Genomic DNA, 27359 nt, shown 5'->3' with positions numbered 1-27359 from the left:
AGTGATCCCCGCCCTGCCGCATTCATCGGAAACACTTTGCTGTTCCCTATGTTCAACTTATAACCAGAGAAGGCCCCTAATCTCTCCAACAAGCCCATACTTCTGCCATACTTTCCAACGGACTGACACAAATAGCAGCAAGTTGCTCCCTGCCCCCCCTCGCAATCCCTCACCACTCAGCCGACGCCCAAAGGGCCATCGCCAAGGGCTCCATTGCCAACGCAAATAACAGCGGTGACAGCGGGCACCCCTGCTTTGTTCCCCTATGTAACCCAAAACACCCCAAACCTATCTCATTTGTACACACACTAACCACAGGGGACGCATAAAGAAGTTGAATCCACACTACAAACTTTGGCCCAAACCTACCCAGAATTTCAAACAGATACCTCCACTCTATCTGAACAAAAGCCTTCTCAGCATCCTTGGATACAGTAACCTCAGGTACCCGCCCCCCTGATGGAGTCATAATCACATTCAGCAGCCTACCCTTCACAAAGCTCGTTTGATCTTCAGAGATCACCTCTGGCATACAGCCTCCAACCTAGAGGCCAACCCCTTCACCAGTACTTTCACATCCCTGTTAAACAAATAAATGGGTCGCAGAACATAGAACTGTACAGCACAGAACAGGCCCTTCAGCCCTCGATATTGTGCCGAGCTTTGTCCGAAACCAAGATTAAGCTATCCCACTCCCTGTCATTGTGGTGTGCTCCATGTGCCTATCCAATAACCGCTTGAAAGGTCCTACAGTGTTCGACTCCACTATCACAGCAGGCAGTCCATTCCACACCCTAACCACTCTCTGAGTAAAGAACCTACCTCGGATATCCCTCCTAGGTTTTGTGAAGGGTAGGTCATGCCTCACAAACCTTATCGAGTTCTTTGAGAAGGTGACTGAACAGGTAGACGAGGGTAGAGCAGTTGATGTGGTGTAAATGGATTTCAGTAAAGCGTTTGATAAGGTTCCCCACGGTCGGCTATTGCAGAAAATACGGAGGCTGGGAATTGAGGGTGATTTAGAGATGTGGATCAGAAATTGGCTAGTTGAAAGAAGACAGAGGGTGGTGGTTGATGGGAAATGTTCAGAATGGAGTTCAGTTACGAGTGGCGTACCACAAGGATCTGTTCTGGGGCCGTTGCTGTTTGTCATTTTTATAAATGACCTAGAGGAGGGCGCAGAAGGATGGGTGAGTAAATTTGCAGACGACACTAAAGTCGGTGGAGTTGTAGACAGTGCGGAAGGATGTTGCAGGTTACAGAGGGACATAGATAAGCTGCAGAGCTGGGCTGAGAGGTGGCAAATGGAGTTTAATGTGGAGAAGTGTGAGGTGATTCACTTTGGAAAGAATAACAGGAATGAGGAATATTTGGCTAATGGTAAAATTCTTGGTAGTGTGGATGAGCAGAGGGATCTCGGTGTCCATGTACATAGATCCCTGAAAGTTGCCACCCAGGTTGATAGGGTTGTGAAGAAGGCCTATGGTGTGTTGGCCTTTATTGGTAGAGGGATTGAGTTCCGGAGCCATGAGGTCAGGTTGCAGCTGTACAAAACTCTGGTATGGCCGCATTTGGAGTATTGCGTACAGTTCTGGTCGCCTCGTTATAGGAAGGACGTAGAAGCTTTGGAACGGGTGCAGAGGAGATTTACCAGGATGTTGCCTGGTATGGAGGGAAAATCTTATGAGGAAAGGCTGATGGACTTGAAGTTGTTTTCGTTAGAGAGAAGAAGGTTAAGAGGTGACTTAATAGAGGCATACAAAATGATCAGAGGGTTAGATAGGGTGGACAGTGAGAGCCTTCTCCCGCGGATGGAGGTGGCTAGCACGAGGGGACATAGCCTTAAATTGAGGGGTAATAGATATAGGACAGAGGTCAGAGGTAGGTTTTTTACGCAAAGAGTGGTGAGGCCGTGGAATGCCCTACCTGCAACAGTAGTGAACTCGCCAACATTGAGGGCATTTAAAAGTTTATTGGATAAGCATATGGATGATAATGGCATAGTGTAGGTTAGATGGCCTTTAGTTTTTGACTTCCCATGTCAGTGCAACATCGTGGGCCGAAGGGCCTGTACTGCGTTGTATCGTTCTATGTTCTATATCTCCCACCCTGAACCTTATAGTTATGCCCCCTTGTAACAGCTACATCCACCCAAGGAAATAGTCTCTGAACGTCCACTCTATCTATCCCCCTCGTCATCTTATAAACCTCCATTAAGTCGCCTCTCATCCTCCTCCGCTCCAAAGAGAAAAGCCCTAGCTCCCTCAACCTTTCCTCAGAAGACCTACCCTCCAAATCAGGCAGCATCCTGGTAAATCTCCTTTGCACCCTTTCCAATGCTTCCACATCCTTCCTATAGTGAGGTGACCAGAACTGCACACAATATTCCAAACGTGGTCTCACCAGGGTCATGTACAGCTCCTAAACTTAAGCCCCCTGTTAATAAACGCTAACACAATATAAGCCTTCTTCACGGCTCTATCCACTTGAGTGGAAACCTTCAGAGATCTGTAGACATGAACCCCAAGATCTCTCTGTTCCTCCAAATTCCTCCGAGCCCTGCCGTTGACCCTCTAATCCGCATTCAAATTTTTCCTACCAAAATGAATCACCTCACACTTATCAGGGTTAAACTCCATCTGCTACAACAGCCCTCCACCTCATCCACTACTCCACCAATCTTGGTGTCATCAGCAAATTTACTGACCCACCTTTCAGCCCCCTCCTCCAAGTCATTGATAAAAATCACAAATAGCAGAGGACCCAGCACTGATCCCTATGGTACACCGCTGGTAACTGGTCTCCAGTCTGAAAATGTTCCATCCACCACCACCATCTGTCTTCTATGTGACAGCCAGTTACTTCTCCAATTGGCCAAATTTCCCTCTATCCCACACCTCCTTACTTTCTTCGTAAGCCGACCATGGGCAACCTTACCAAACATCTTACTAAAATGTTACTAAAATATCTTAAAATATCTTACTAAAATCCATGAATACATCAACTGCTCTACCTTCATCTACACACTTAGTTACCTGCTCAAAGAATTCAATCAAACTTCACAAATCCATGTTGACTATCCCGGATTAAGTTGCATCTTTCCAAATGGTCGTAAATCCTATCCTTCTATTAACTTACCGACCAACGAAGTAAGACGAACTGGCCTATAATTACTAGGGTCATTCCTATTCCCTTTCTTGAACAGAGGAACAATATTCGCTACTCTCCAGTCCTCTGGCACTATCCCCGTGGACAGTGAGGACCCAAAGATCAGAGCCAAAGGCTCTGCAGTCTCATCCCTTGCCTCCCAAAGAATCCTAGGATATATCCCATCTGGCCCAGGGGAATTGTCGACCATAAGGTTTTTCAAAATTGTTAATACATCCTCCCTCAGAACATCTACCTCCTCCAGCCTACTCGCCTGTATCACACTCTCATCCTCAAAAACATGGCCCCTCTCCTTGGTGAATGTTGAGGAAAAGTATTCATTCAATGCCTCTCCTATCTCTTCTGATTCCATGCACAAGTTCCCACTACTGTCTTTGACTGGCCCTAACCTCACCCTGGTCATTCTTTTATTTCTCACATAAGAGTAAAAAGCCTTGAGATTTTCCTTGATCCGACCCGCCGAGGACTTCTCATGCCCCCTCCTAGCTCTCCTAAGCCCTTTTTTTTTTTTAGCTCATTCTTTGCTACCTTGTAACCCTTAAGCGACCCAACTGAACCTTGTTTTCTCATCCTTACATACACTTCTTTTTTCCTCTTGACAAGACATTCAACCTCTTTTGTGAACTATGGGTCCCTCACACGGCCATTTCCTCCCTGCCTGACAGGGACATACCTATCAAGGACACGCAGTATTTGTTCCTTGAACAAGCTCCACTTTTCATTTGTGCCTTTCCCTGACAGTTTCTGTTCCCATCTTATGCTCCCTAATTCTTGCCTAATCGCATCATAATTACCCCTCCCCCAATTATAAACCTTGCCCTGCCGTATGGCCCTATCCCCCTCCATTGCAATAGTGAAAGACACCGAATTGTGGTCACTATCTCCAAAGTGCTCTCCCACAAACAAATCTAACACTTGGCCCGGTTCATTACCCAGTACCAAATCCAATGTGGCCCCACCTCTTGTCGGCCTATCCACCTATTGTGTCAGGAAACCCTCTTGCACACACTGTACAAAAACTGTCCCATCCGAACTGTTTGACCTATAGAGGTTCCAATCAATATTTGGAAAGTTAAAGTCACCCATGACAACTACCCTGTGACCTCCACATCTGTTTTGCAATTTCTTCCTCCACATCTCCATTACTATTTGGGGGTCTGTAGAAAACTCTTAATAACGTGACCGCTCCTTTACTATTTCTAACTTCAGCCCATATTATCTCAGTAGGCAGTTCCCCCTCGAACTGCCATTCTGCAACCGTTAAACTATCCTTGATTAACAATGCTACTCCTCCACCTCTTTTACCACCTTCCCTACTCTTACTGAAACATCTATACCCCGGAACTTCCAACAACCATTCCTGTCCCTGTTCTAACCATGTCTCCGTAATGTCCACAACATCGTAGTCCCACGCTCCAAGTTCACCTACCTTATTCCGGATGCTCCTTGCATTGAAGTAGACACACTTTCCTGTCTGCCGGTACACTCCTGCGACCTTGATACCCTCCTCAGTACCTCACTATTCTCAACACTGGCTTCTGGACTACAGCTCGTTTTCCCATCCCCCTGACAAAATTAGTTTAAACTCTACCCCCCCCCCCCCCCCCCCCACCACCACCCATGAAGAGCAGTATCAAATTTCCTCCCAGGATATTGGTGCCCCTCTGGTTCAGGTGCAAATTGTCCTGCCTGGACAGGTCCCACCTTCCCCAGAATGTGCTCCACTTATCACGTAACTGAAGCCCTCCCTCTTACACCATCCCTGCAGCCACATCTGCACTCTCTCCCTGTTCCTCAACTCGCTAGCACGTGGCACCTGCAACAAACCAGAGATGACAACATGGTTTGTCCTGGCTCTCAGCTTCCACCCTCGCTCCCTAAATTCCTGTTTTAAATCCCCGTCCATTCTCTTGCCTATGTCGTTGGTACTGATGTGTACCGCGACTTGTGACTGTTCCCCCTTGAGGATTCTGAAAACACGGTCCGAGACGTCATGGACCCAGGCACCCGGGAGGCAACATACCACCCGTGAGTCTCTTTCGTTGCCACAGAACCGTCTGTATGTCCGTCTAACTATCGAGTCCCCAATAACTATTGCTCTCCTGCTCTCCCCCCTTCCTTTCTGAGCCACAGGGACGGACTCGGTGCTGGAGATCCAGTCACCGTGGCTTATCACTGGTAGGCCGTCCCCCTCAACAGTATCCAAAGCAGTATACTAGTTACTGAGGCAACGACCGCACTGGATCCCTGTACTGACTGCTTCCTCCCAGTCCCTCTCACCGTCACCCATCTATCTTGATTCTTCAGAGTAACTGCATCCCTGAAGCTACTATCTATGACCACCTCTGCCTCCCGAATGATCCGAAGTTCATCTAGCTCCAGTTCCCTAACGCGGTTTCTGAGGAGCTGGAGATAGGTGCACTTCCCACAGGTGAAATCAGCAGGGACACTGACGGTGTCCCTCACCTCAAAGGGTCCTTACCCTTTGTTGGAATCAATGAGATCGACACCTGTGATAACGCTGCTCGCAACTCTCCCTTCTCTCCACCACCTCACTGAACATCCCCAACAAGTGTGAAGCCAACCCTGTCACAAACAGCTTATAAAACTCTATCCACCCCCGCAGCCTTCCCTAACTGCATCCTACTGATACAATCCATTGCCTCCTATAGCCCCAACGGCTCCTCCAGTGCCTGCCTCTTCCACTTCTCCAGCTCTGGGAACTCCAACCTGTCCAGAAACCGCCCCATATCCTCCACCTCTCCAACTGGCTCAGCCTTGCACAACATCTCGCAGAACGTCTTGAACACCTCATTTATCTTTTCTGGCTCTGACACCAGCTTCCCCTTCTCCACCCTTGCAAAAACTAGGACCATCCTAGATGGCCCCCACCCCGCCCATGACCACATTCATCCACCATGCATGCCACGTCACATTTCCACCCCCCCCCCCTCGAAACTGGCCAACCATCACAGCCTCCTGCCCGACCACACTCCCCACCCCTCCTCCTACAAACCCCACCGTAGCCTGCTCACCAGGCCCCCAACCACCCTAAAAAACATTAGAACCATCAACACAACCCAAGGAGCCCCATAGAACACACCCCATACCTGAAAAAAACCAAATACACACAATCATAAAGATGGGGGAGGGAGTGCGATTGCGCCCCCCCCCAAACTTACAACTTATTTCTGGCCTGCAGGTTAACTGGGATCAATAGTTCCGTCTCTTAAGTTACTATCCTTTTCTCCCCTCCAATTCACCCATCTACCCCTCTCAAAAACCCTACCATTGAGCACCCATCTCCAACATTCCTGTTAATTGCGTTTGGATGGTTTGCTATGTTAAAGGTGCTGTGTAAATGTCAGTCATTAATAATATCTTCATTTTCATATCCTTCTCTACCCTGGCCAATCCTATCTTTATAACCTCCTCCTGCCCAACAACGTGCAGATCTCTGCATTCTCCTTTGGCTTTTTGTGCATCTCTTTGCTCCACCATAGACTGTCTTGCTGCCATTCTGGACCTAATCTCTGGAATTTCTCTCTATATCTCTCCAGTCCTCTCTCCTATTTTGTCGATCCTTAAAAGCAACCTTTTTGATTTTAGCATCTTACTACTATCTTCTTTGCCTCAGTATAGATTTTTGCCTAATTGCACTCCTTTGCAGCATCTTGAAACTTTTGTTCTGTTAAAGGTGCTATATAAATATGAGTTGTTGTTTTCATCTTTCATATTCCATACATACTGAAATGTGAACCGTTCGTTTTAAAATTCCTGACAACTAATAATTAAATTCTTGACAGCAGCAATTCCTTTGAAGTAGGTTAATAGTCAATAATTAAATTAATTGAATCATTATCAATTTGAAATTGTTTAATATTTGCTTGATTTTTCTTTTGCAATAATAGTTTTGAATATTTTAATAACATTTAAGGTTTGATGGATTAAAACCCCTCCACTGTAAGTAGAATTCAATTCTCATTGTTTTACATTGGCTTAATAATAAATGAAGAATGCGAGTGATATGCTGCCAAATGTCTCCAACAATAACCAGACTCTCTGTTGGTTGTTCAGAATTTGAGTTTTGCTGAAAAGAGGGGCATATTGTGGAAGCTTTTTCTCTTGCACTCATCAGAGCACTTTGCAAGAATACCAATAGCGAAGAGAACAACAATTTATAGTTCATGAGACGAGATTTATGATTGGTGGAGGTGTTGCCATGGAGAATGCACCAGAGCATAGTTAACTGTTCAAACCAGATGGGTTGACTCTGGTCATTCATGATTGTTCTCCAATGTACTACTCAAGGAAGCCATAGGCGTTTGCTCCACGTCATTACATTATGGAAATCTAGATGCATGGGCATGATCTGAATCTGTATTAATTGAACTTGTGAAATCAGCAACTCAAGCATGCCCAAATAGATCTTCTTGGGCTAGCTCTCGCAAACATCTTTGTTGGTTTCCATAAGAACCACACCTGCAATGGAATAACACCTAACCTCATAACCTTTGCATATTTCTCACATGTCGATGACACATTTGCTATATTTGAACCTACAGTCCATCTAAGCATTTCTTTAAACACCTTTATGGGCTCAAATTCAGCTTTGAAATGGAACAGTCAACGAGCTTCCTTTCCCTCAATATGCTAATTCATAAATCTGTCAATGGGTTCTCTACTGCTATCGGCACAAGCCTATCTTCACTGATCAGTACTGCGCAATGTAAGATTGGCGTTATCAGAAACCTTGGAAATAGGACCCAAGCCATTTGCTCACTATGCAAGATTGATGCTGATATAGGGCGTATCCAAGCCATTCTGTTGGCTAATGGCTATTCTGATCAGAACATTGCTTGCTGTATGTTGCACCAATTCATGAATGGCCCAAAGGCTTTTGGTCCTGGAAACAGACAAAACTACTTCGGACTACCCTGGAAGGTTGCTATGCAGTATCAGCATGAATGGTATTCTCCACTAACAAGATGTTGCCATCAAGCCAAAAAGACACAAATGATGGTATATGAATTTCAGTGCCAGTGTGATGCCAGATATGTAGGCTGTGCATCCCAAAGATGGCGGTTCATATCAAACATCAGGTCCTTTCAGCTGTTTGCAACAGGCAAATTACTGAACATACTAAACCAGCTTGTGCTTGCTAAACTCAAAACAGAGGCTGGAATTTTCCAACTGTTGCCGCTGGTAGGATCCCTCATGGGTTTCCTGGCTGCGGGGGATACATACAACAGGAAATCCTGTTGACAGCGGAGGACTAGAAGATCCTTCTATCACAGGGTAGTGAGGAAAATCCAGCCCATAGCGTCTAAGATTAGATGTGATTTTGCAATCGGACATTTGCTAAACAATCCTCAACATGCTAGGAATTACAATGAAAATGAGTTCAAGATGATGAGTTGAACTCGCAGTTTAGCTCGCTTTACGCATTCTAGAAGCTACATCTATTCAGACACAAGGAAAATGTCCAGCTTTTTCAACTAAACAAAAGCTTGGGGACAGCCATTCCCTAGTTCATGACCAATCAGAGTCGACCTACCTGGTTTAAATTTGAACAAAAGCTTGACAGTAAACTGTTTTCTGGTGCAATCTCCTTGGCAAAGCCTCTACCAATCAGTATCTACTTGTCAACCAATCAACATTCTCTTATGCAGTATAAGTTGTTCACTTTACTATTCTTTCCTTGTGAAGTGTCCTGATGAATGCAAGATGAAAAACTGGCAATATATCTCTTCTGCGGCACACTTGGTTATCTTCTCCCATTTGTTGCCATAAATTAGGAGAGGGGAATGTGCAATGAGACCTGGGTGTCCTTGTACACCAGTCACTGAAGGTAAGCATGCAGGTACAGCAGGTGGTAAAGAAGGCAAATAGTACGCTGGCCTTCATTGTAAGAGGATTTGAATACAGGAGCAGGGATGTCTTGCTGCAATTATACAGCACTTTGGTGATACCTGGAATATTGTGTGCAGTTTTGGTCTCCTTATCTGAGGAAGGATGTTCTTGCTCTTGAGGGAGTGCAGCGAAGGTTTACCAGACTGATTACAGGGATGGCGGGACTGACTTATGAGGAGAGATTGATTCGGTTAGGATTGCATTTGTTGGAGTTCATAAGAATGAACCATAAAATTCTACCAGGACTAGACAGGGTCGATGCAGGAAGGATGTTCACGATGGTGGGTGTGTCCAGGACCAGGAGTCACAGTCTGAAGATACCGGGTAGACCATTTAGGACAGAGATGAGAAATGTCTTCACCCAGAGAGTGGTGAGCCTTTGGAATTCATTACCACAGGAGGTAATTGAGGTCAAAACATTGTATGCTTTCTAGAAGCTGTTTGAAATAGCACTTGGGACGAAGGGGATTAAAGGATATGGGGGAAAGCGGGATTAGGATATGGGGGGAAAGCGGGATTAGACTATGAGTTGGATGATCAGGCATGATTATAATGAATGGCAGAGCAGGCTCGAAGGGCTGAATGGCCTGCTCCTGCTCCTATTTTCTATGTTTCTATGTGGGGTAGACTAGACCTTTAATAATGAAAGGATTTGTTCGGGTAGATGGAAAGAGGGGGACATTGTCATAAAATTACAGCCAGACTTTTTTAGGGGTGTGGAAATAGAATTCCTACAGTGCAGAAGGAAATCATTCAGCCCATCAAGTCTGCATGACCCTCTGACATAGCATTCCACCCAAGCCCACTTCCCTGCCCCTTATCCCAATAACCCTTTAACCTAACCTGCACATCCCTGGACACTAAGGGGCAATTTAGCGTGGCCAGTCCACCTAACCTGCACATGTGGGAGGAAATCAGAGCACCTGGAGGAAACTCATGCAGACACTGGGAGAACGTGTTAACTCCAGGAACCTGGGTCCCTGGTGCTGTGAGGCAGCAGTGCTACCCACTGTGCCACCATGCCGCCCCTGGAGCACACACTTTCTCCTCCACCCACCTCTTAAAATAAAAGCTGTTGAGGGCTCAGCAACAATTGAAAATTTGAAGACTGAGAGTGGTAGATTTAATAGGCAAGGATATTGAGGGATGTGGCAAAAGGTTCTGTAACATTGGTGTATGGATCAGCCAGGATCTAATTTAGGCTTTAAGGACTGATTGGTCTAAACTTGCACCCATTTCGTTTTGCTTTCTTCCATATTACGTAAATTGAGGGTGAGGAGGAGGAAGAGAGATAAAATGTAAGATGTAATGGAGAAATTTCCCCATTTGTTTAGTCAGTGCTGTTCTTTGCTGAAGCTATCACACGCAAAATCAAAGGCAGGCAAATGGAGTTAGGGTACAGAGGGCGCGATTCTCCCAAAACGGGAGAAATCGTAAAGCTGGCGTAAAACCCGGGCGGGTTTTACGGCAGCGCGCCCCTTCCCGACCGGGGACCGATTCTGGTCCCCGGTCGGGGCTAGCAGCCCGACGCCGTAGGCTCCGGCAAGACGGGGTTAACGAAAATCGTTAAGCCCGCTTGCCGGAGTTAGCGCCGGCTGACGCGTCATATGACGTCAGCCGCGCATGCGCAGTTTGGAAGACTCCAACCCGCGCATGCGCGGGTGATGTCATTGCGTTTTGCGCGAAACCCGCGCATGCGCGGGCCGGGTTGCCCCTCAGCCGCCCCGCGAATGGATACTGCGGGGCGGCGGAAGGACAAGTAGTGCGCGGGCATCGGGCCCGCTGCCCACGATCGGTGCCCACCGATCGCGGGCCCATGGCACCCTTGGCACGGCCGTGGTACGGCCGTGCCAATCGGTGCCATGGTTATTAATAGCGAGTTAGTCACGCCGTTTTACGAACGGCAAGACCAGGTGTGTTTGCCGTTCGTAAAAACGGCGTAAAGGGCTGGGACTTCGGCCCATCTAACAGCTGAGAATCGCTGCCGGCCGTAAAAAAACGGCGGCAGTGATTCGGGTCGGGACTTCGGCGGGGGGGGGGGGGGGGGGGGGAGAGCAGCGGGAGGGCGGCAAAAATGTCGGGAAGGCCCTCCCGCTATTCTCCCACCCGTCGTGGGGGGCGGAGAATTTCGCCCACTGACTTTCTAAATGGTGAAATACTGGAAACAGTGGCAGTCAAAATACATAATAATTAAAATATAAACAGAAACAGATTTATTTTTTCAGATGCGATCTTTCAGGAGTGGAATGTTGTATCTTGAGGACTAGATTACAAGGGTGTAGAGGTCATGCTTAACCTGTGTAATCTCCTAGCTGGATCACAGCTGGAATACTCTGAGCAGTTTTGAACACCACCGTAAGAAGGAAATATTGGCTTTGGAGAGAGTGCACTGTAGATTCACTAGAATGACACCTGGACTCCAAATGTTGTTATTTGCAGCTAGGGCTGATTTGAATGAAGTTTTCAAGATATCAAGGGGAACTGATGTGATAATTTGGGAGGAAATATTTCTGCCTGTTGGGAAGGATGAGAGAACTTAGTCATAGATCTCTTGGGAGTAAAATTAGGAAACACTGCAAAACACAAAGGCTGATAGATATTTGGAACACTTTGCAAACAGCAATTTATGCTAAATAAATTGTTAATTAAAACAGAGATTAATAGATTATTGTTAACCAAATATATTGAGGGATTGGGGCAAAGATGGCATATTGAGTTTGACCATAGGTCACCATGATCTCATTGAATGGTAACCTGGAGCTCGAAGGCTTACGCCTGCTCCTTTGTTTACTGAAAGGCAGGTGTACGTGAAGAGAATCAATTTTCCTCTCCTCCATGTGGCTGACTGATGTAACATTTTAGCTCCTTCCTCTAAAGATACAAGACTGAGCTTGAATCAGCTGACGTTTTGCTTAGATGCTGGTGTCTTTAGAGAAACAATCTTAAAACAAAATAGGTTGAACGCTTGTTCTTGGTTAATTGCTTTAAGGTGGAGCCTTTGCCAGATGATCTTTCAATATTTTTCTCCTTGTTTTAACCAGGATCTGATTGGGGCTCAGCTGCCACCGTAACAACACAGTTTCAGCCCAGTCACAAACGCACACCATCGGAAGCTGACCGCTGGCTTGAAGAAGTGTCAAAAGGTGTCCGGGTGTATCCAGCGCCACAACCATTGCCACAGCCATCATTGGCTGCACCACCAGCTCCACAGTCCTTTCAGGCCAACACCTTTGTTACTTCACAGGCAGCACCAGTCAGTGCTGTTCCTCAGATGCAGCCTACGTTTGTTCCTGCTCAGCCATACAGTGTGGGGGTCACCAATGGGGTACCATATCAAGCTCCAAGTGTGCCTGTGGTTGGAATCACCCCTTCACAAATGGTTGCTAACGTCTTTGGCACAGCAGGTTATATTCAGGTTGCTCATGCACAGTTGAAACAAAATGCATTCCCACAAAATGAAGGTACCATCATGAGCATTACTGCAAATGCTAACCCTTATTTTAAACCTGCCCAGCAAATTAATGGTTCGGCAGCTTTTAACGGAGCAGAAAGTGGCAACTGGACAACAGAAACCAAAAGCATTCAAATGGCAGGAGGCATACCAGAAATCGATGCATTTGAGGCTCAGTGGAATGCACTGGAATATAAATCAAAGCAACGGGCCACACCTTCTCCTACTAATCCATTCTCTAGTGATTTACAGAAAACCTTTGAGATTGAACTTTGAGCAGATTTCAGATGTTTTTTCTTTTGTGTGTGAAAAGTGTTCAGTGTTGATAATGGGCATGAAGAACTGCTTTACTAGTCTCTGAAAACCATTATAAACCTGATGCATAGCTGGACTGAAAATTCTAGCACGGTTGAATGATCAAAGAGGGAACGTCATGTTATCTGCCTTGGAAAAATTGGTTTATTTTAATGGTACAAGTGTAGGGGATCAGCTGCTTGTTTCTAAACTCTTTCTACCTACCATTACATTGTTATTCTGTGGTGAGACTGCAGAATGATGTTGCAGTTCTCTAGTGTTGGAGCTTCCACTTTGGATAAATTGATGCCAAAATCTTTATTTTTATGCATTAGTATATATATTTTAAATAGTTATGGAAATTGAGCTGTAAGTAATCTTGCCAAAGGTAAAACACCGAACAGTTGTACGAAATGTATATAGGGAATGGTTTATTGCTGATTAAGTAATTGAGGTATATGTGATCCTTTAGTTGGACTTTGTTACAGACTATTTTGCTGTGGATAATAAACTTGCTTGAACAGATGACCAATTATAAATCATTAGTTAAATATTTTTAACAGTATTGTTATAGTCGACAGAAACCATGATCTGTATGTTCTGTTGAGCAAGATCTTAATTTGTTCGGTTACTGGAAATTCTCTTGTTTTCCTTACTATTTTGAATGGGTTTTTAAGGAGGCCAGTCAGGTTTGATTTTTGTAATTGTTTAAATGGATTTGCACAATATAGTTAAGCAAAATTATCCTCGTTACCAAGCTGTACTCACTTTTCTAACTTGCCTCCTTCCCTTTGTGGTGATCAGTGAGAGTCGATCCTTCTGCTTTACAGCTACTTTGCATCTCACTTGAGGATTCAGCAGATTTTCTTTAGATTTGTTTTAATTTTGACTTGTATGAGCCTTACAATCACTTGTAATAAAGAAAGAAATTTATACTGGAGATTTATAATCTTTAACAGAAATAAATGGTGGTTAGAAGACATTATATTTGGAAAGTGCTTTTTTGATTATTTCCAATGACAACTTTAAATTATTTTACATTTCAGCAGCAGAGTTGTGATAACCAATTGCATACAATAAGTAGAACATTTTTCAAACTCGTCTCTAGCACTTCTTTAATCATATTATTAAACACCTCTCCGTCAGAACCAGCAGCAATGTCTATCTAATAAGTATATATACAGCCTTGAAAATAATGACACATCCCAAAAACAGGATATCAAATAAGAAAGGCTGGAACGTTACAATAATACATAGAAGTTAGAAGCAGGAGGCCACCTTTTGGCCCTTCGAGCCTGCTCCGCCATTCATCACGATCATGGCTGATCATCCAACTTAGTCTAATCCTGCTTTCTCCACATAGTGTTTGGTCCCACTCTCCCCAAGTGCTATATCTAGCCGCCTCTTGAATTTATTCAATATTTTAGATCAACTACTTCCTGTGGTAATGAATTCCACAGGCTCACCACTCTTGGGGTGAAGAAATGTCTCCTTATATCTGTCCCAAGTGGTTCACCCTGAATCCTCAGAATGTGACCCCTAGTTCTGAACACATGCATCATTGGTAACATCTTCCCTGCATACCCTGTTTAGTCCCGTTAAATTTTATAAGTCTCTATGAGTTCCCCTCCCCCTCATTCTTCTGAACTCCAGTGAGAACAATCCCAACATAGTCGATCCCTCCTCATGTGACAATCCCGCCGCCATTCCTGGAATCTGTCTGGTAAACCTTCACTGCACTTCCTCGAGAGCAAGAACATCCTTCCTCAGAGAAGGAGACCAAAACATCACACAATACTCCAGGTCCGGCCTCACCAAGACCCTGTATAATTGCAGCAACACATCCCTGCTTCTATACTCAAAACCTCTCGCAATGAAGGCCAACATACTATTCGCCTTCTTTACCGCCTGCTGCACCTGCAGAAATACCTTCAGCGACTGGTGCACAAGGCCACCCAGGTCTCGCTGCACACTCCCCTCTCCCAATTTACAACCATTCAGGTAGTAATCTGCCTTCCTGTTTTTGCTTCCAAAATGAATAACTCACACTTATCCAAATTATACTGCATCTGCCATTGATTTGCCCAATCACCCAGCCTATCCAGATCTTGCTGTAGGGTCCCTGCATCCTCGTCACATTTCACCCTCCCGTCTAACTTGGTATCATCTGCAATCTTTGAGATGTTACATTTGTTCCCTCATCCAAATCATTAATATATATTGTGAATAGCTGAGGTCCCAGCACCAATCCCTGTGGTACCCCACTGGTTATTGCCTGCAATTTGAAAAGGACCCATTAATCCCTACTCTTTGTTTCATCTCTGCCAGCCAGTTTTCTATCCATCTCAATACATTTCTACCAATCCCATGCGCTTTAATTTTGCACAATAATCTCTTATATGGGACTTTGTCAAACGCCTTCTGAAAGTCCAAATATATCACATCGACTGGCTCCCCCTTGTCAACTGTACTGGTTACCTCTTCAAAGAATTCCAACAGATTTGTCAAGCATGATTTTTCCCTTCATAAATCCATGCTGACTCTGACTGATCCTGCCACTGCTTTCTAAATGTTCTGCTATGAAGTCCTTGATAATGGAATTTTCCCCACAACAGATGTTAGGCTCACTGCTTTCTCTCTACCACCCTTTTTGAATATCGGAGTGAATAATCAAAGCTTTCTTGTGTAAGATAGGTTTATGCGCATGATTAATCCTGAGGAGGAAATCCACTTCCCCTATTAGCTGGTGGCACTGGATGGATCTTGCACATTGCCGTTTAAGTACAACTTTAACTTGCACCTTCTATAACAGATTCTGCCAGCACCAAAACGTTTTAGTTTCCTCAATCCGTAGTTTATTGTATTTTGCCATTTTGTGTAAATATAAAAAGACCACTGGTTCAATATGAATTGTTTAATTCATTAGTGTGCTATTCTTGGAAATGTGTCAATAAACACACAATATACATTTTTACATGAACATCTTGTCCTTAATAAATGTGATTCTGGATTTAAGTGAAAAATAGTTATTGTATTAAGTATTATGTACAATATTATCTACTTAACACCAGTTCAAAGGCCAAAACAGTAAGGTCCAACAGCAAATCTATCTGATAATTTACTGAGTTTGTCCAACTTGTTATCATTTGGCCTTTGAAAACTCCAGTCTTTTTACACAAAAATAAAGTCTGAATGCAGATAAATCTCACATATATCTTTGGAAGTAGCAAAGTTCACAACCGTTAAATTGTATTTTCTATATTAACAATTTGTTTATAAGAATGTGCAGTAACTTGTAATTCTGAAACTATTATGTACATCAATAGTATAAAAAGAATACAGGTATTTCTATTTGCACAATGAAAGGCGAGTATGACTGCTCTTATAATCGGACGTATGCTGGTCACCTTTTCTGTGATAATTTTCAAATGTTTCTTGAGCAGCATCTCTTGTTCATATCCTACAGTACACCTTTATATGCTACTGCCAGTATAATGGACCTACAATAGAGAGAATATTCCAATCAGAAATGCCTTCTTTGTATTATGCAGAGTGCTTATTGTTTAACCCCGCAGAAAAACGATATCAATACTAAACAGCCCCACACAATCCTGCACCCGGCCTGCAAATGTCTCGGAGGGGAGAAATGCTAAATGGTGGAAATGTATACATTTTTAGAACTGTTGAATGTTAAATATGCTTCACTTCCACCCGTGTGTCTTCACTGACTGAAGCTAGGTCACTTTGGTGCATTTGGTTGTGTTTGTCAACATGTTTGCTGTATTCTGGCAAAGCAAGTAAAGCAAAGGTTTGAGTTAAGAGAAAAATAGTACATTTGCACTTGTATATGGATCAATTGCTGATCGAGTACACTGGCGAAATGGGCACATACCTGGCAGCTGAAATTTAATGCAAAGAATTGTGAAATGATGCATTTTGGAGGGAAACGTGAACGACGGTATGAACTAAATGGTACATTTTAACTGGGATGCATGAACAGAGATCTGAGCGTCACATACACAGATCCTTGAAGTTGATAAGGCTGCATTGAAATCATTAGGTTTATAGAGGTATATACAAAAGACAAATTATAAATCATTGGTTAGGCTTCAGACAAAAGTGCAGAGAACGTTTACTAGAATGGTACCAGGGATGATGAACTTTAGTTATGTGGAAGAGTTGGAGAAGTTAGGATAGATCGTCTGGGAGCAGAGAAGCACAAAGAGAAATTTAATGCGTTTTCAAAATTATGAGGGGGTTTGATGGAGAAACTTCTTCAAAATAACGTATTTTGCAAAATAACTGGAGGAAATGAGAAAGAAGATTACACACCAAGCTGTTCTGATCCTGAAGACAGGTGGAAGGAGATTCAGTAGAGATTCAATAGGAAAATCAGGTAAAATATTTATTTGTTCATGGTAAATTTTGCAGGGTGATGGTGAAAGAGCAGGGGAGTGAGACTATTTGAATAGCTCTTGCAAAGAGCTCTGCAGGATAGGTGTTCAATAAAATAAATGTGACAACCTGTTCTAGATTAACAACCTGCTTCAGGACATTAACTAATAATATAAATGAATCAATTGTTTTGCTTTAATATTGTAATTACTAAATGGATCAATTGATTTTTTTCAAGTAGTTTGACACCCTCAGCACATTGCAGTAAATGTTATATTTAGAATTAAGTTAACAAGGGAAGTAAAAATCTGTTGAGATAAATGTGCTTTTATTATAGTTTGATGGAAGACCTGTTGTAAGGTATCCTATAGGGAGGAAACAACTATAACCAATACTAAGTTAGAAGCTGTTGTTTTAACAAAATACGTTTATTTCAAAGGTATTAGGGGCTCTTAGGGGCTCTTAGGGGCCTCACGGTAGCATGGTGGTTAGCATCAATGCTTCACAGCTCCAGGGTCCCAGGTTCGGTTCCCGGCTGGGTCACTGTCTGTGTGGAGTCTGCACGTCCTCCCCGTGTGTGCGTGGGTTTCCTCCGGGTGCTCCGGTTTCCTCCCACAGTCCAAAGATGTGCGGGTTAGGTGGATTGGCCATGCTAAATTGCCCGTAGTGTCCTAATTAAAGTAAGGTTAAGGGGGGGGGGGGGGGGTTGTTGGGTTACGGGTATAGGGTGGATACGTGGGTTTGAGTAGGGTGATCATTGCTCGGCACAACATCGAGGGCCGAAGGGCCTGTTCTGTGCTGTACTGTTCTATGTTCTATGTATGAAGTGAAACCTGATTGGAGAGAAAAGTACTGCATCTTATTCTCTAGTAATTGATGCACAAAAGAAATTCCTCCCTTCAGAGATATTACAATTTTAGTCAGATTGATGGGGAGAAAAGGGCATTGGCATTTTCCTCCCAGTTTTTAAGTAATGTGTAGCACAGAACGAGCCTTATAATAATTCACTATATTCTAATAAATGAACACAATCCTATTATACATTATTAATTCCATTTCATGTAGAGCCTGCCATGAAAGCTAAAATGATAACAGATTTATCAGGATAGCTGTTCAAATTGATGTGGGATAGAAAAACCACAAAAAAGGAACTGAGAAACAGTTAATTTATAAGAAAACACATCAGCCATGCAACTAAACTAAGATGGCATTAATACAGCTGGTGAAGCTAAAACATGCATGTGAGGCAATCCAATCAAAGGACGGAGGATGTTTTCAGGCAATATTTTACAAGGAAGGAAGACAATCTGAATAAAAGCAAAATGCTGAAAATGGAGCACTTAAAGAAAAAATAAGTTAACGTTTTGGGTAGAGCACAGGAATTCAACAGACGTTGTCTTATGGGGAAAGGTCAAATTGGTTAGAACTATACTCATTGAAGTTTAGAAGAATGAGAAATGATCTTATTGAAACATATATGGATGCTTGATAGAGTAAATACTGAGAGGATGGTTCATCTCATGGAATCTAGAACTAAGGGGTCTTCCATTTGAGGGCTCTCACAAAAGGTCACGGCATATGATAAGAGCTCATGGTGTTGGAGGTGGTACATTGACATGGACAAAGAATTGGCTAATGGGCAGGAAACAGCAAGTGGATATAAGGGGCTCTTTTTCAGGTTGGTAACCTGTAACCAGTGGGTTCCACAGGGATCAGTGCTGGGACTACAATGGAGAGGGATACAAGCAGTACACAAGATATATTGATAGGTTAAGTAAGTGGGGGAAAAAGTTGGCAAATGGAGTAATGTGGGAAAATGTGAAGTTGTTCATTTTGGAAGGGAGAACAAAAGAACAGTTTAAATGGTGAAAAACTGCAGAAAGCTGCACACAAAAGGGACTTGGGCGTAGTTATGAACTAAACACAGAAAGCTAGTGCAGCAGGTAATCAGGAAGTCTAATGGAATGCTGGCCTTTATTTCAAGGTGGTTGGAATTTAAGAGTAGGGAGGTCTTGCAACTAACTGTCCAAGGTACCGCATCTGGAATACTGTAGCCATTTTGGTCCCCTTATTTAAGGATAGATATTTCATTGGAAGCGGTTCAGAGAAGGTTCACTCGGATGATGCCGGTATGGAAGGGATTGTCTTATGAGCAAAGGTTACAGGTTGGGACTCATTGGAATTTAGAAGAATGAGAGGCAATCTCATTGACACATGTAGGATTCTTAAGGAGCTTGACAGAGTAAATGTCGGATTAGCCATGATCCTATTGAATGGCGGAGCAGGCTTTGAGGGGCTGAATGGCCGACTATTTCTTGTAGTCTTAAGACAAAATATGAGGAATTTCTTTTCTGAGGATTGTAAGTCTTTGGAAATTTTCTTTCACAGAGCAGTGGGTCATTCAATGTATTCCAAGCTGAGTTAGACAACTTTTAGATTGACAAGGGAGTCCACAGTTATGGGAAACAGGGAGGGAAGCGGAGTTATGGCCATAATCGGATTGGCCATGATATCTAATGGTGCAGCAGGTTTGAAGGGCAGAATGGTAGAATACGTTCTTTAGCAGGGATTGATTGATTTGACTTTTTCTGTGCCGTTTTGATTCTATTGTGCTGATAAAAGTTTGAAGCATACTTCCAACCTTACATGATACCCTGACTTCAAAGATTCTCATGTTTAGAAATAGACATTTAGTTGCTATTTTGGCTAATTCTCAGATCTGGGCCATTCAACAAGTAGGGAGCAAAAACTGAGAAACCAAAACTCATACTGATCATCTAGGTCAGTGTTCTTCAAAGTCGGGGGCGCGATCCGTGGGCGGGTGTCGGGAGGGCCATGGAGCGAACATGTTAAAATTTGGCTCGTGCACGCATGCGCAATGCGCCCGATTTTTAAAAAAATGTTCGCAGAATGCACATGCGCGCCGATAATCGGCCGCTATTTTTAAAAAACGGTTGCAACTTTTTGGTTTAAAAGTTCTTTTTAAAAGTGGTTTTTATTCATTTATTTTATTCATTTTTTTCATTTAAATTTTTTTTACAAGTTCGGGGGGGGGGGGGGCGGTTTCATTTATTTTACTCATTTTATTTTTTTATATTTTTTACAAGTTCGGGGGGTGGGGGGGGGGGGTTTATTTCATAAATATTTACAGGAAAAATATGCAGAACTTTGGACAGAACTCCATGCTTTCCCAAACAGGAAGGCTTCACCTTCATCCAACAGGTTCCATTGGAGGAGCGTATTCCATTGGAGGAGCGTGTATGAGGGACCCAAAACCATTTCCTCCATTTTTGTCAGCAGCAAACAAGGTGAGAGAAAATGGTGGGTCGCGCAAGTTGGCCGACGTGGGTCGCGAAGGTCGGCCAGGTTGGGTCCCGAAGATTGGCCGGTTGGTAAAAATGGGTCCCCGGAGAAAAAGCTTGAAGAACACTGATCTAGGTTGAGGCACAATGGAGTAACAGAAACTAGTCCAGTAGCTGAATTCTCTGCTTCTTTCAGCACAAGGAAGGAGAAGGGAATGAGAAGAAAGGTAGTGAAGTTGGAAATCGTAGATCCATTTATTTTAAACTTTAGTTTTTCTCTTGCTGTGCTCATGGTTGGAGAAGTACTGAGGATTTGTTTATTAAATCAAATACAAGAGTATTTTACTGAGGGCTCTCCAATTTTCTACCTGTTAAAGATGGACCCCAATTCCTAAGCAAAATAATATGTCAACCAATGTTTCCTTTCATTCACTGTTTTGGCGGACAGCTGAGGCCAGCAGTGTTGTTAACTTTAAGATATTGCCTGAAAACATCTATTAATCACCACATCCAAGCAACAAAAAGGGGAAAAACAGAACTTCTACCCCATCACCTGAATCCCACAGCTCCCCACACACGCCACCATTATCCCTGCTGTTGTAGATGCTGGTTTCGTGACCAGTGCTTGGAGCAACTTGAACAGCAAAAGCTGGAGTAGTACTGATTGGAGCAGAGATTGGCCTGTACTATCAGATCACAATTAGCCAGTTCTGGTTGATCCACACACACTGAATCATGGTCTGTAGGTTGCACCACTGGTTCCACAGCTGAAAAAATTATCAGGTCAAAATACTTTTAAATGTAACAAAAATTGACCCTTTTCATCTGACCATGTTAGCAACTCTATTTCACAATTGTGTAAAGAACATACCGAAATTAGCTTCCAGTTTGCCACCAATCCCAAGGTTGAGAACCAATTTCATATGAAGTTAAAATAGCATTTACTGAGTCAGGGAAGTTGTCATCAAACAGGGCATAAAATATATAATTCCTACAGTGCAGAAGGAGGCTATTCGGCCCATCGGGTCTGCACCAACCCTGTGAAAGGGCACTGTACCTAGGCCCACTCCTCCGCCCTATCCCTGTAACCCCACCCAACCTTTTGAACACTAATGGGCAGTTTTAGCATGGCCAACCCACCTAAGCTGCACATCTTTGGACTGCGGGAGGAAACTGGAGCACCCAGAGGAAACCCATGCAGACACGGGGAGAAAATGCAAACTCCACACGGTCACCCAAGGCCGGAATTGAACCCGGGTCCCTGCCACTGTGAGACACCATTGCTAACCACCAGGCCACCCATCCACCCGCTGTGTGGCTTAAATAAGTTCAACATCCTCAATGGAAGACTCTGGGCTAATGGCCTCATCCTATGCTGTAATGACTCACTAATAATTCTGTAAGAATAAAAGTCAATAGTAATGGGAATCCTGGGCTATTTGCTCCTTCAGATTTTTTTCCAGTTGTGACTTGATACATTGGGTTAATACAAATAAGAGTTCCGAACTTTGCTCCAATTGCTTATGCAGTTGAAAGGCCCGTTTCTGTAACCCATAAAATAACAAGCGTAAAGGATCATGTAAAACCTGTATAGCTGAAATGAAGTGTGCGAATTTTCTTTACCAACCACACCACTTGTGTGTAATGCAAATTTTATATACAGTAGTCATATTACTTACCTTTAAGCAACGCCAGGCTATTGGTTATGAGAATCTGTTCACTGACAGGTTATATCCAAGAAGGGGTCACTGAATAGCAGTGTGACTTGGCTGATTTTGCTCTCTCTGTCTTCCTTACCAGGAGACTGAGATTAAATTGAGCATTGCTGAAACCTTAAATAAATTCAGCTGATTAAGCACAGATGTAATGGCCAGTAAAATGGTGGGGAGCCACATCAGGACAGCTTCCGCAAGCTGTGCGGTGGAGTAGCTGCCTGCTCCAAAGGAGACAGACAATTTGGATAATTGAAGTCCAAGTAGGGGCCACTTTACATGGTTGTTGCCATTTTGATGATAGTGAAGTGCTGCCCTTGGGGTGGAGGGGGGCTGCCGGCTTCATGGGGAAGGGATGGTCATTGGAATTATGGGTGGGTAAGGCAGCCTCAGTGCCCCAACAATCCACCACCCCCTGGAAGGTATTTCCCCTCTGACCCCTAAATGTTTAATTTACTTACTTGCCCAAACTCACACGGTCTCCTACCTGACTTAGCAGCACCCGCCTGTCCTAGAGGCGTTGCTGAAACTTCAGAGCTGCCGGCCCTCTGATTGGGCTGGCTATAACAAGAGCCTGCAAGCAGCCAATTAGAATAACGAGCATGAAATCCACTCATCAGCCCATATTGCAGTCCCATAGCCCACAATAAGATTCAACCCAGTGCCTCTGCTGAATCAGATATGCATTCAATTACTAGTTTAAAACGAGCTCCCTCATCCATATTCTACCCTCAGCAACATGGTTAGTGCCACTGCATTAGCTTTCACAAGTATTCTGATTATATTCAGCTTTACCTCTCCTAGGTAACTGCAGTGGTTATGATTTTCCATAATACTCTTGATTCTAGAATGATCTTTACAGATTGGAAGTTAGCAACTTTTTTTAGCATGTGCAGTAATCACAAAAGCCAGGCAATAGCTTCCACAGTGGCTAAATGGAGCTATCTGAGCTTCTGCTGAATTCTGTCAGGGGCAATCTTCAATGATGTGAGTTATTGATTGGGGTGCACCACAGCGGCAGTCCAGGCCCCCTGCAAGACTCCACTTGTGCCGATTTGCTGCACAAAGGCCCTGGTCAGTGCGGAAACAATTGAGGAGTGACCAATGTTGGTGAGCAAGGTTGAAGTCGGCTGTGGGATCTGTGTTCGCAAATGTAACACTTCTATTCAACAAAGGAGGGAGAGAAAAAAGAGGGAACTACATCAGTTATCCAGACATCAGTAGTTGGGATAATGCTAGGTTCTATTATTAAGATGTCTTAACAACAAGCTTAGAATATCAAAGTATGATCAAACTCACTGGATTTACAAAAGATAAATTGATTTTGACAAATTTAGAATTTTTATGAGGATGTAACTTGTCGGGTGGATAAAATGGTGTCAGTACTTGGATTTCCAAAAGGTTTTCGATGAGTTGCCAAAAAACAGTATGTAATGGAACCTACGAGGGAACAAGCGGTCTTAGATCTGGTCCTGTGTAATGAGACAGGATTGATTAATGATCTCATAGTCAGGGATCCTCTCGGAAGGAGCGATCACAATATGGTGGAATTAAAAATACAGATGGTGGGTGAGAAGGTAAAATTAAACACTAGTGTTTTGTGCTTAAACAAAGGAGATTACAATGGGATGAGAGAAGAGCTAGTTAAGGTAGACTGGGAGCAAAGACATGGTGAAACAGTTGAGGAACAGTGGAGAACCTTCCAAGCGATTTTTCACAGTGCTCAGCAAAGGTTTATAGCAATACAAAGGAAGGACGGTAGAAAGAGGGAAAATTGACCGTGGATATCTGAAGAAATAAAGGAGAGTATCAAATTGAAGGAAAAAGCATACAAAGTGGCAAAGATTAGTGGGAGACTAAAGGACTGAGAAATCTTTAGCAGGCAACAGAAAGCTACTAAATAAGCTATAAAGAAGAGTAAGATAGATTATGAGAGTAAACTTGCTCAGAATATAAAAACACATAGTAAATGTTTCTACAAATACATGAAACAAAAAAGAGTGGCTAAGGTAAATATTGGTCCTTTAGAGGATGAGAAGGGAGATTTAATAATGGAAGATGAGGAAATGGCTGAGGAACTGAACAGGTTTTTAGGGTCGGTCTTCACAGCAGAAGACACAAATAACATGCCAGTGACTGATAGAAATGAGTCTATGACAAGTGAGGACCTTGAGATAATTACTATCACTAAGGAGGGAGTGATGGGCAAGCTAATGGGGCTAAAGGTAGACAAGTCTCCTGGCCCTGATGGAATGCATCCCAGAGTGCTAAAAGAGATGGCGAGGGAAATTGCAAATGCACTAGTGATAATTTACCAAAATTCACTAGACTCTGGGGTGGTCCCGGCGGATTGGACATTGGCAAACGTGACACCACTGTTTAAAAAAGGAGGTAGGCTGAAAGTGGGTAATTATAGGCCAGTGAACTTAACTTCAGTAGTAGGGAAGATGCTGGAATCTATCATCAAGGAAGAAATAGCGAGGCATCTGGATGGAAATTGTCCCATTGGGCAGACGCAGCATGGGCTCATAAAGGGAAGGTCGTGGCTAACTAATTTAGTGGAATATTTGAGGACATTACCAGTGCGGTAGATAATGGGGAGCCAATGGATGTGTTATATCTGAATTTCCAGAAAGCCTTTGACAAGGTGCCACACAAAAGGTTGCTGCATAAGATAAAGATGCATGGGATTAAGGGTAGTAGCAGCATGGATAGAGGATTAGTTAATTAATAGAAAGCAAAGAGTGGGGATGTTGTCCCTTTGTTTAAGAAGGGTAGCAGGGATAATCCAGAGAATTATAGACCTGTGAGCTTGACGTCAGTGGTAGGCAAACTGTTGGCAATCTCACTCTAGTTGGCAATCAGTAGCTCGTGGTGTCCCTCAGGGATCAGTGTTGGGCCCACAATTGTTCACAATTTACATGGATGATTTGGAGTTGGGGACCAAGTGCAATGTGTCCACGTTTGCAGATGACACTAAGATGAGTGGTAAAGCAAAAAGTGCAGAGGATACTGGAAGTCTGCAGAGGGATTTGGATGGGTTAAGTGAATGGGCTAGGGTCTGGCAGATGGAATACAATGTTGACAAATGTGAGGTTATCCATTTTGGTAGGAATAACAGCAAAAGGGATCATTATTTAAATGATAAAATATTAAAACATGCTGCTGTGCAGAGAGACCTGGGAGTGCTAGTGCATGAGTCACAGAAAGTTGGTTTACAGGTGCAACAGGTGATTAAGAAGGCAAATGGAATTTTGTCCTTCATTGCTAGAGGGATGGAGTTTAAGACTAGGGAGGTTATGCTGCAATTGTATAAAGTGTTAGTGAGGCCACACCTGGAGTATTGTGTTCAGTTTTGGTCTCCTTACCTGAGAAAGGACATACCGGCACTGGAGGGCGTGCAGAGGAAATTCACTAGGTTAATCCCAGACCTGAAGGGGTTGGATTACGAGGAGAGGTTGACTAGACTGGGACTGTACTCGTCGGAATTTAGAAGGATGAGGGGGAATCTAATAGAAACATTTAAAATTATGAAGGGAATAGATAGGATAGATGCGGGCAGGTTGTTTCCACTGGCGGGTGAAAGCAGAACTAGGGGGCATAGCCTCAAAATAAGGGAAAGTAGATTTAGGACTGAGTTGAGGAGGAACTTCTTCACCCAAAGGGTTGTGAATCTGCAATTTCTTGCCCAGTGAAGCAGTTGAGGCTCCTTCATTAAATGTTTTTAAGATAAAGACAGTTTTTTGAAGAATAAAGGGATTAAGGGTTATGGTGTTCGGGCCGGAAAGTGAAGCTGAGTCCACAAAAGATCAGCCATGATCTCAATGAATGGCGGAGCAGGCCCGTGAGGCCAGATGGCCTACTCCTGCTCCTAGTTCTTATGTTCTAAATGAAAGGTAAAGGCAAGATTATGGCTCATGGTTAATGGACATGATCTATCCCAGGTTGCTGAGGGAAGCGAGGGTCGAAAAAGCTGGGGTCTTAACAGATATCTTTGCAGCATCCTTGAGCACGGGTGAGGTCCCGGAGGACTGGAGAATTGCTAATGTTGTCCCTTTGTTTAAGAAGGGTAGCAGGGATAATCCAGGGAATTATAGACCTGTGAGCTTGACGTCAGTGGTAGGCAAACTGTTGGAGAAGATACTGAGGGATAGGATCTATTCACATCTGGAAGAAAATAGACTTATCAGTGATAGGAAGCATGGTTTTGTGCAGGGAAGGTCATGTCTTACAAACCTAATAGAATTCTTTGAGGAAGTGACAAAGTTAATTGATGAGGGAAGGGCTGTAGATGTCGTATGCATGGACTTTAGTAAGGCGTTTGATAAGGTTTCCCATGGCAGGTTGATGGAAAAAGTGAAGTCGTATGGGGTTCAGGGTGTACTAGCTAGATGGATAAAGAACTGGCTGGGCAACAGGAGACAGAGAGTAGTGGTGGAAGGGAGTGTCTCAAAACGGAGAAGGGTGACTAGTGGTGTTCCACAGGGATCCATGCTCGGACCACTGATGTTTGTGATCTACATAAATGACCTGGAGGAAGGTATAGGTGGTCTGATTAGCAAGTTTGCAGATGATACTAAGATTGGTGGAGTTGCAGATAGCGAGGAGGACTGTCAGAGAACATAGAACATAGAACATAGAACATAGAACGATACAGCGCAGTACAGGCCCTTTGGCCCTCGATGTTGCACCGACATGGAAAAAATCTAAAGGCCATCTAACCTACACTATGCCCTTATCATCCATATGCTTATCCAATAAATTTTTAAATGCCCTCAATGTTGGCATGTTCACTACTGTTGCAGGTAGGGCATTCCACGGCCTCACCACTCTTTGCGTAAAAAACCCACCTCTGACCTCTGTCCTATATCTATTACCCCTCAATTTAAGGCTATGTCCCCTCGTGCTAGCCACCTCCTGCTAGCAGACAGCTCTCGCTGTCCACCCTATCTAACCCTCTGATCATTTTGTATGCCTCTATTAAGTCACCTCTTAACCTTCTTCTCTCTAACGAAAACAACCTCAAGTCCATCAGCCTTTCCTCATAAGATTTTCCCTCCATACCAGGCAACATCCTGGTAAATCTCCTCTGCACCCGTTCCAAAGCTTCCACGTCCTTCCTAT

At 43.6% G+C, this 27359-nt stretch overlaps 2 protein-coding genes across 19 annotated transcripts in view; one reads left to right on the top strand and one right to left on the bottom strand.

Moving 5' to 3' along the window:
* numb (NUMB endocytic adaptor protein) overlaps positions 1-13813 on the top strand; it is a 289476-nt gene extending 275663 nt beyond the window's left edge. For all 12 annotated transcript variants that reach the window (XM_038781913.1, XM_038781896.1, XM_038781860.1 and 9 more), the window contains one exon: positions 12123-13813. In XM_038781913.1, the coding sequence (XP_038637841.1) occupies positions 12123-12808 (686 nt within the window). In that variant the 3' untranslated portion in view covers positions 12809-13813. The remainder of the gene's footprint in view (positions 1-12122) is intronic.
* A 1845-nt stretch (positions 13814-15658) lies between these two features.
* Positions 15659-27359, bottom strand: part of paplna (papilin a, proteoglycan-like sulfated glycoprotein) — a 324761-nt gene continuing 313060 nt past the window's right edge. For 5 of the 7 annotated variants that reach the window (XM_038781791.1, XM_038781758.1, XM_038781798.1 and 2 more), the window contains 2 exons: positions 21077-21290; positions 15659-16326 (listed from right to left, as the gene is read on the bottom strand). In XM_038781791.1, coding sequence (XP_038637719.1) covers positions 21109-21290 — 182 coding nt within the window. In that variant the 3' untranslated portion in view covers positions 15659-16326; positions 21077-21108. Of the gene's footprint in view, positions 16327-21068; positions 21291-27359 lie in introns of all 7 variants that reach the window. The other 2 variants (XM_038781766.1, XM_038781804.1) reach the window with 2 other exon arrangements.

This window comes from Scyliorhinus canicula, chromosome 2, assembly GCF_902713615.1.
Source record: "Scyliorhinus canicula chromosome 2, sScyCan1.1, whole genome shotgun sequence".
Taxonomy (NCBI): Eukaryota; Metazoa; Chordata; class Chondrichthyes; order Carcharhiniformes; family Scyliorhinidae; genus Scyliorhinus; species Scyliorhinus canicula.
The sequence above is the reverse complement of the archived record's forward strand: the minus strand, read 5'-3'. Positions and strand labels throughout refer to the sequence as shown.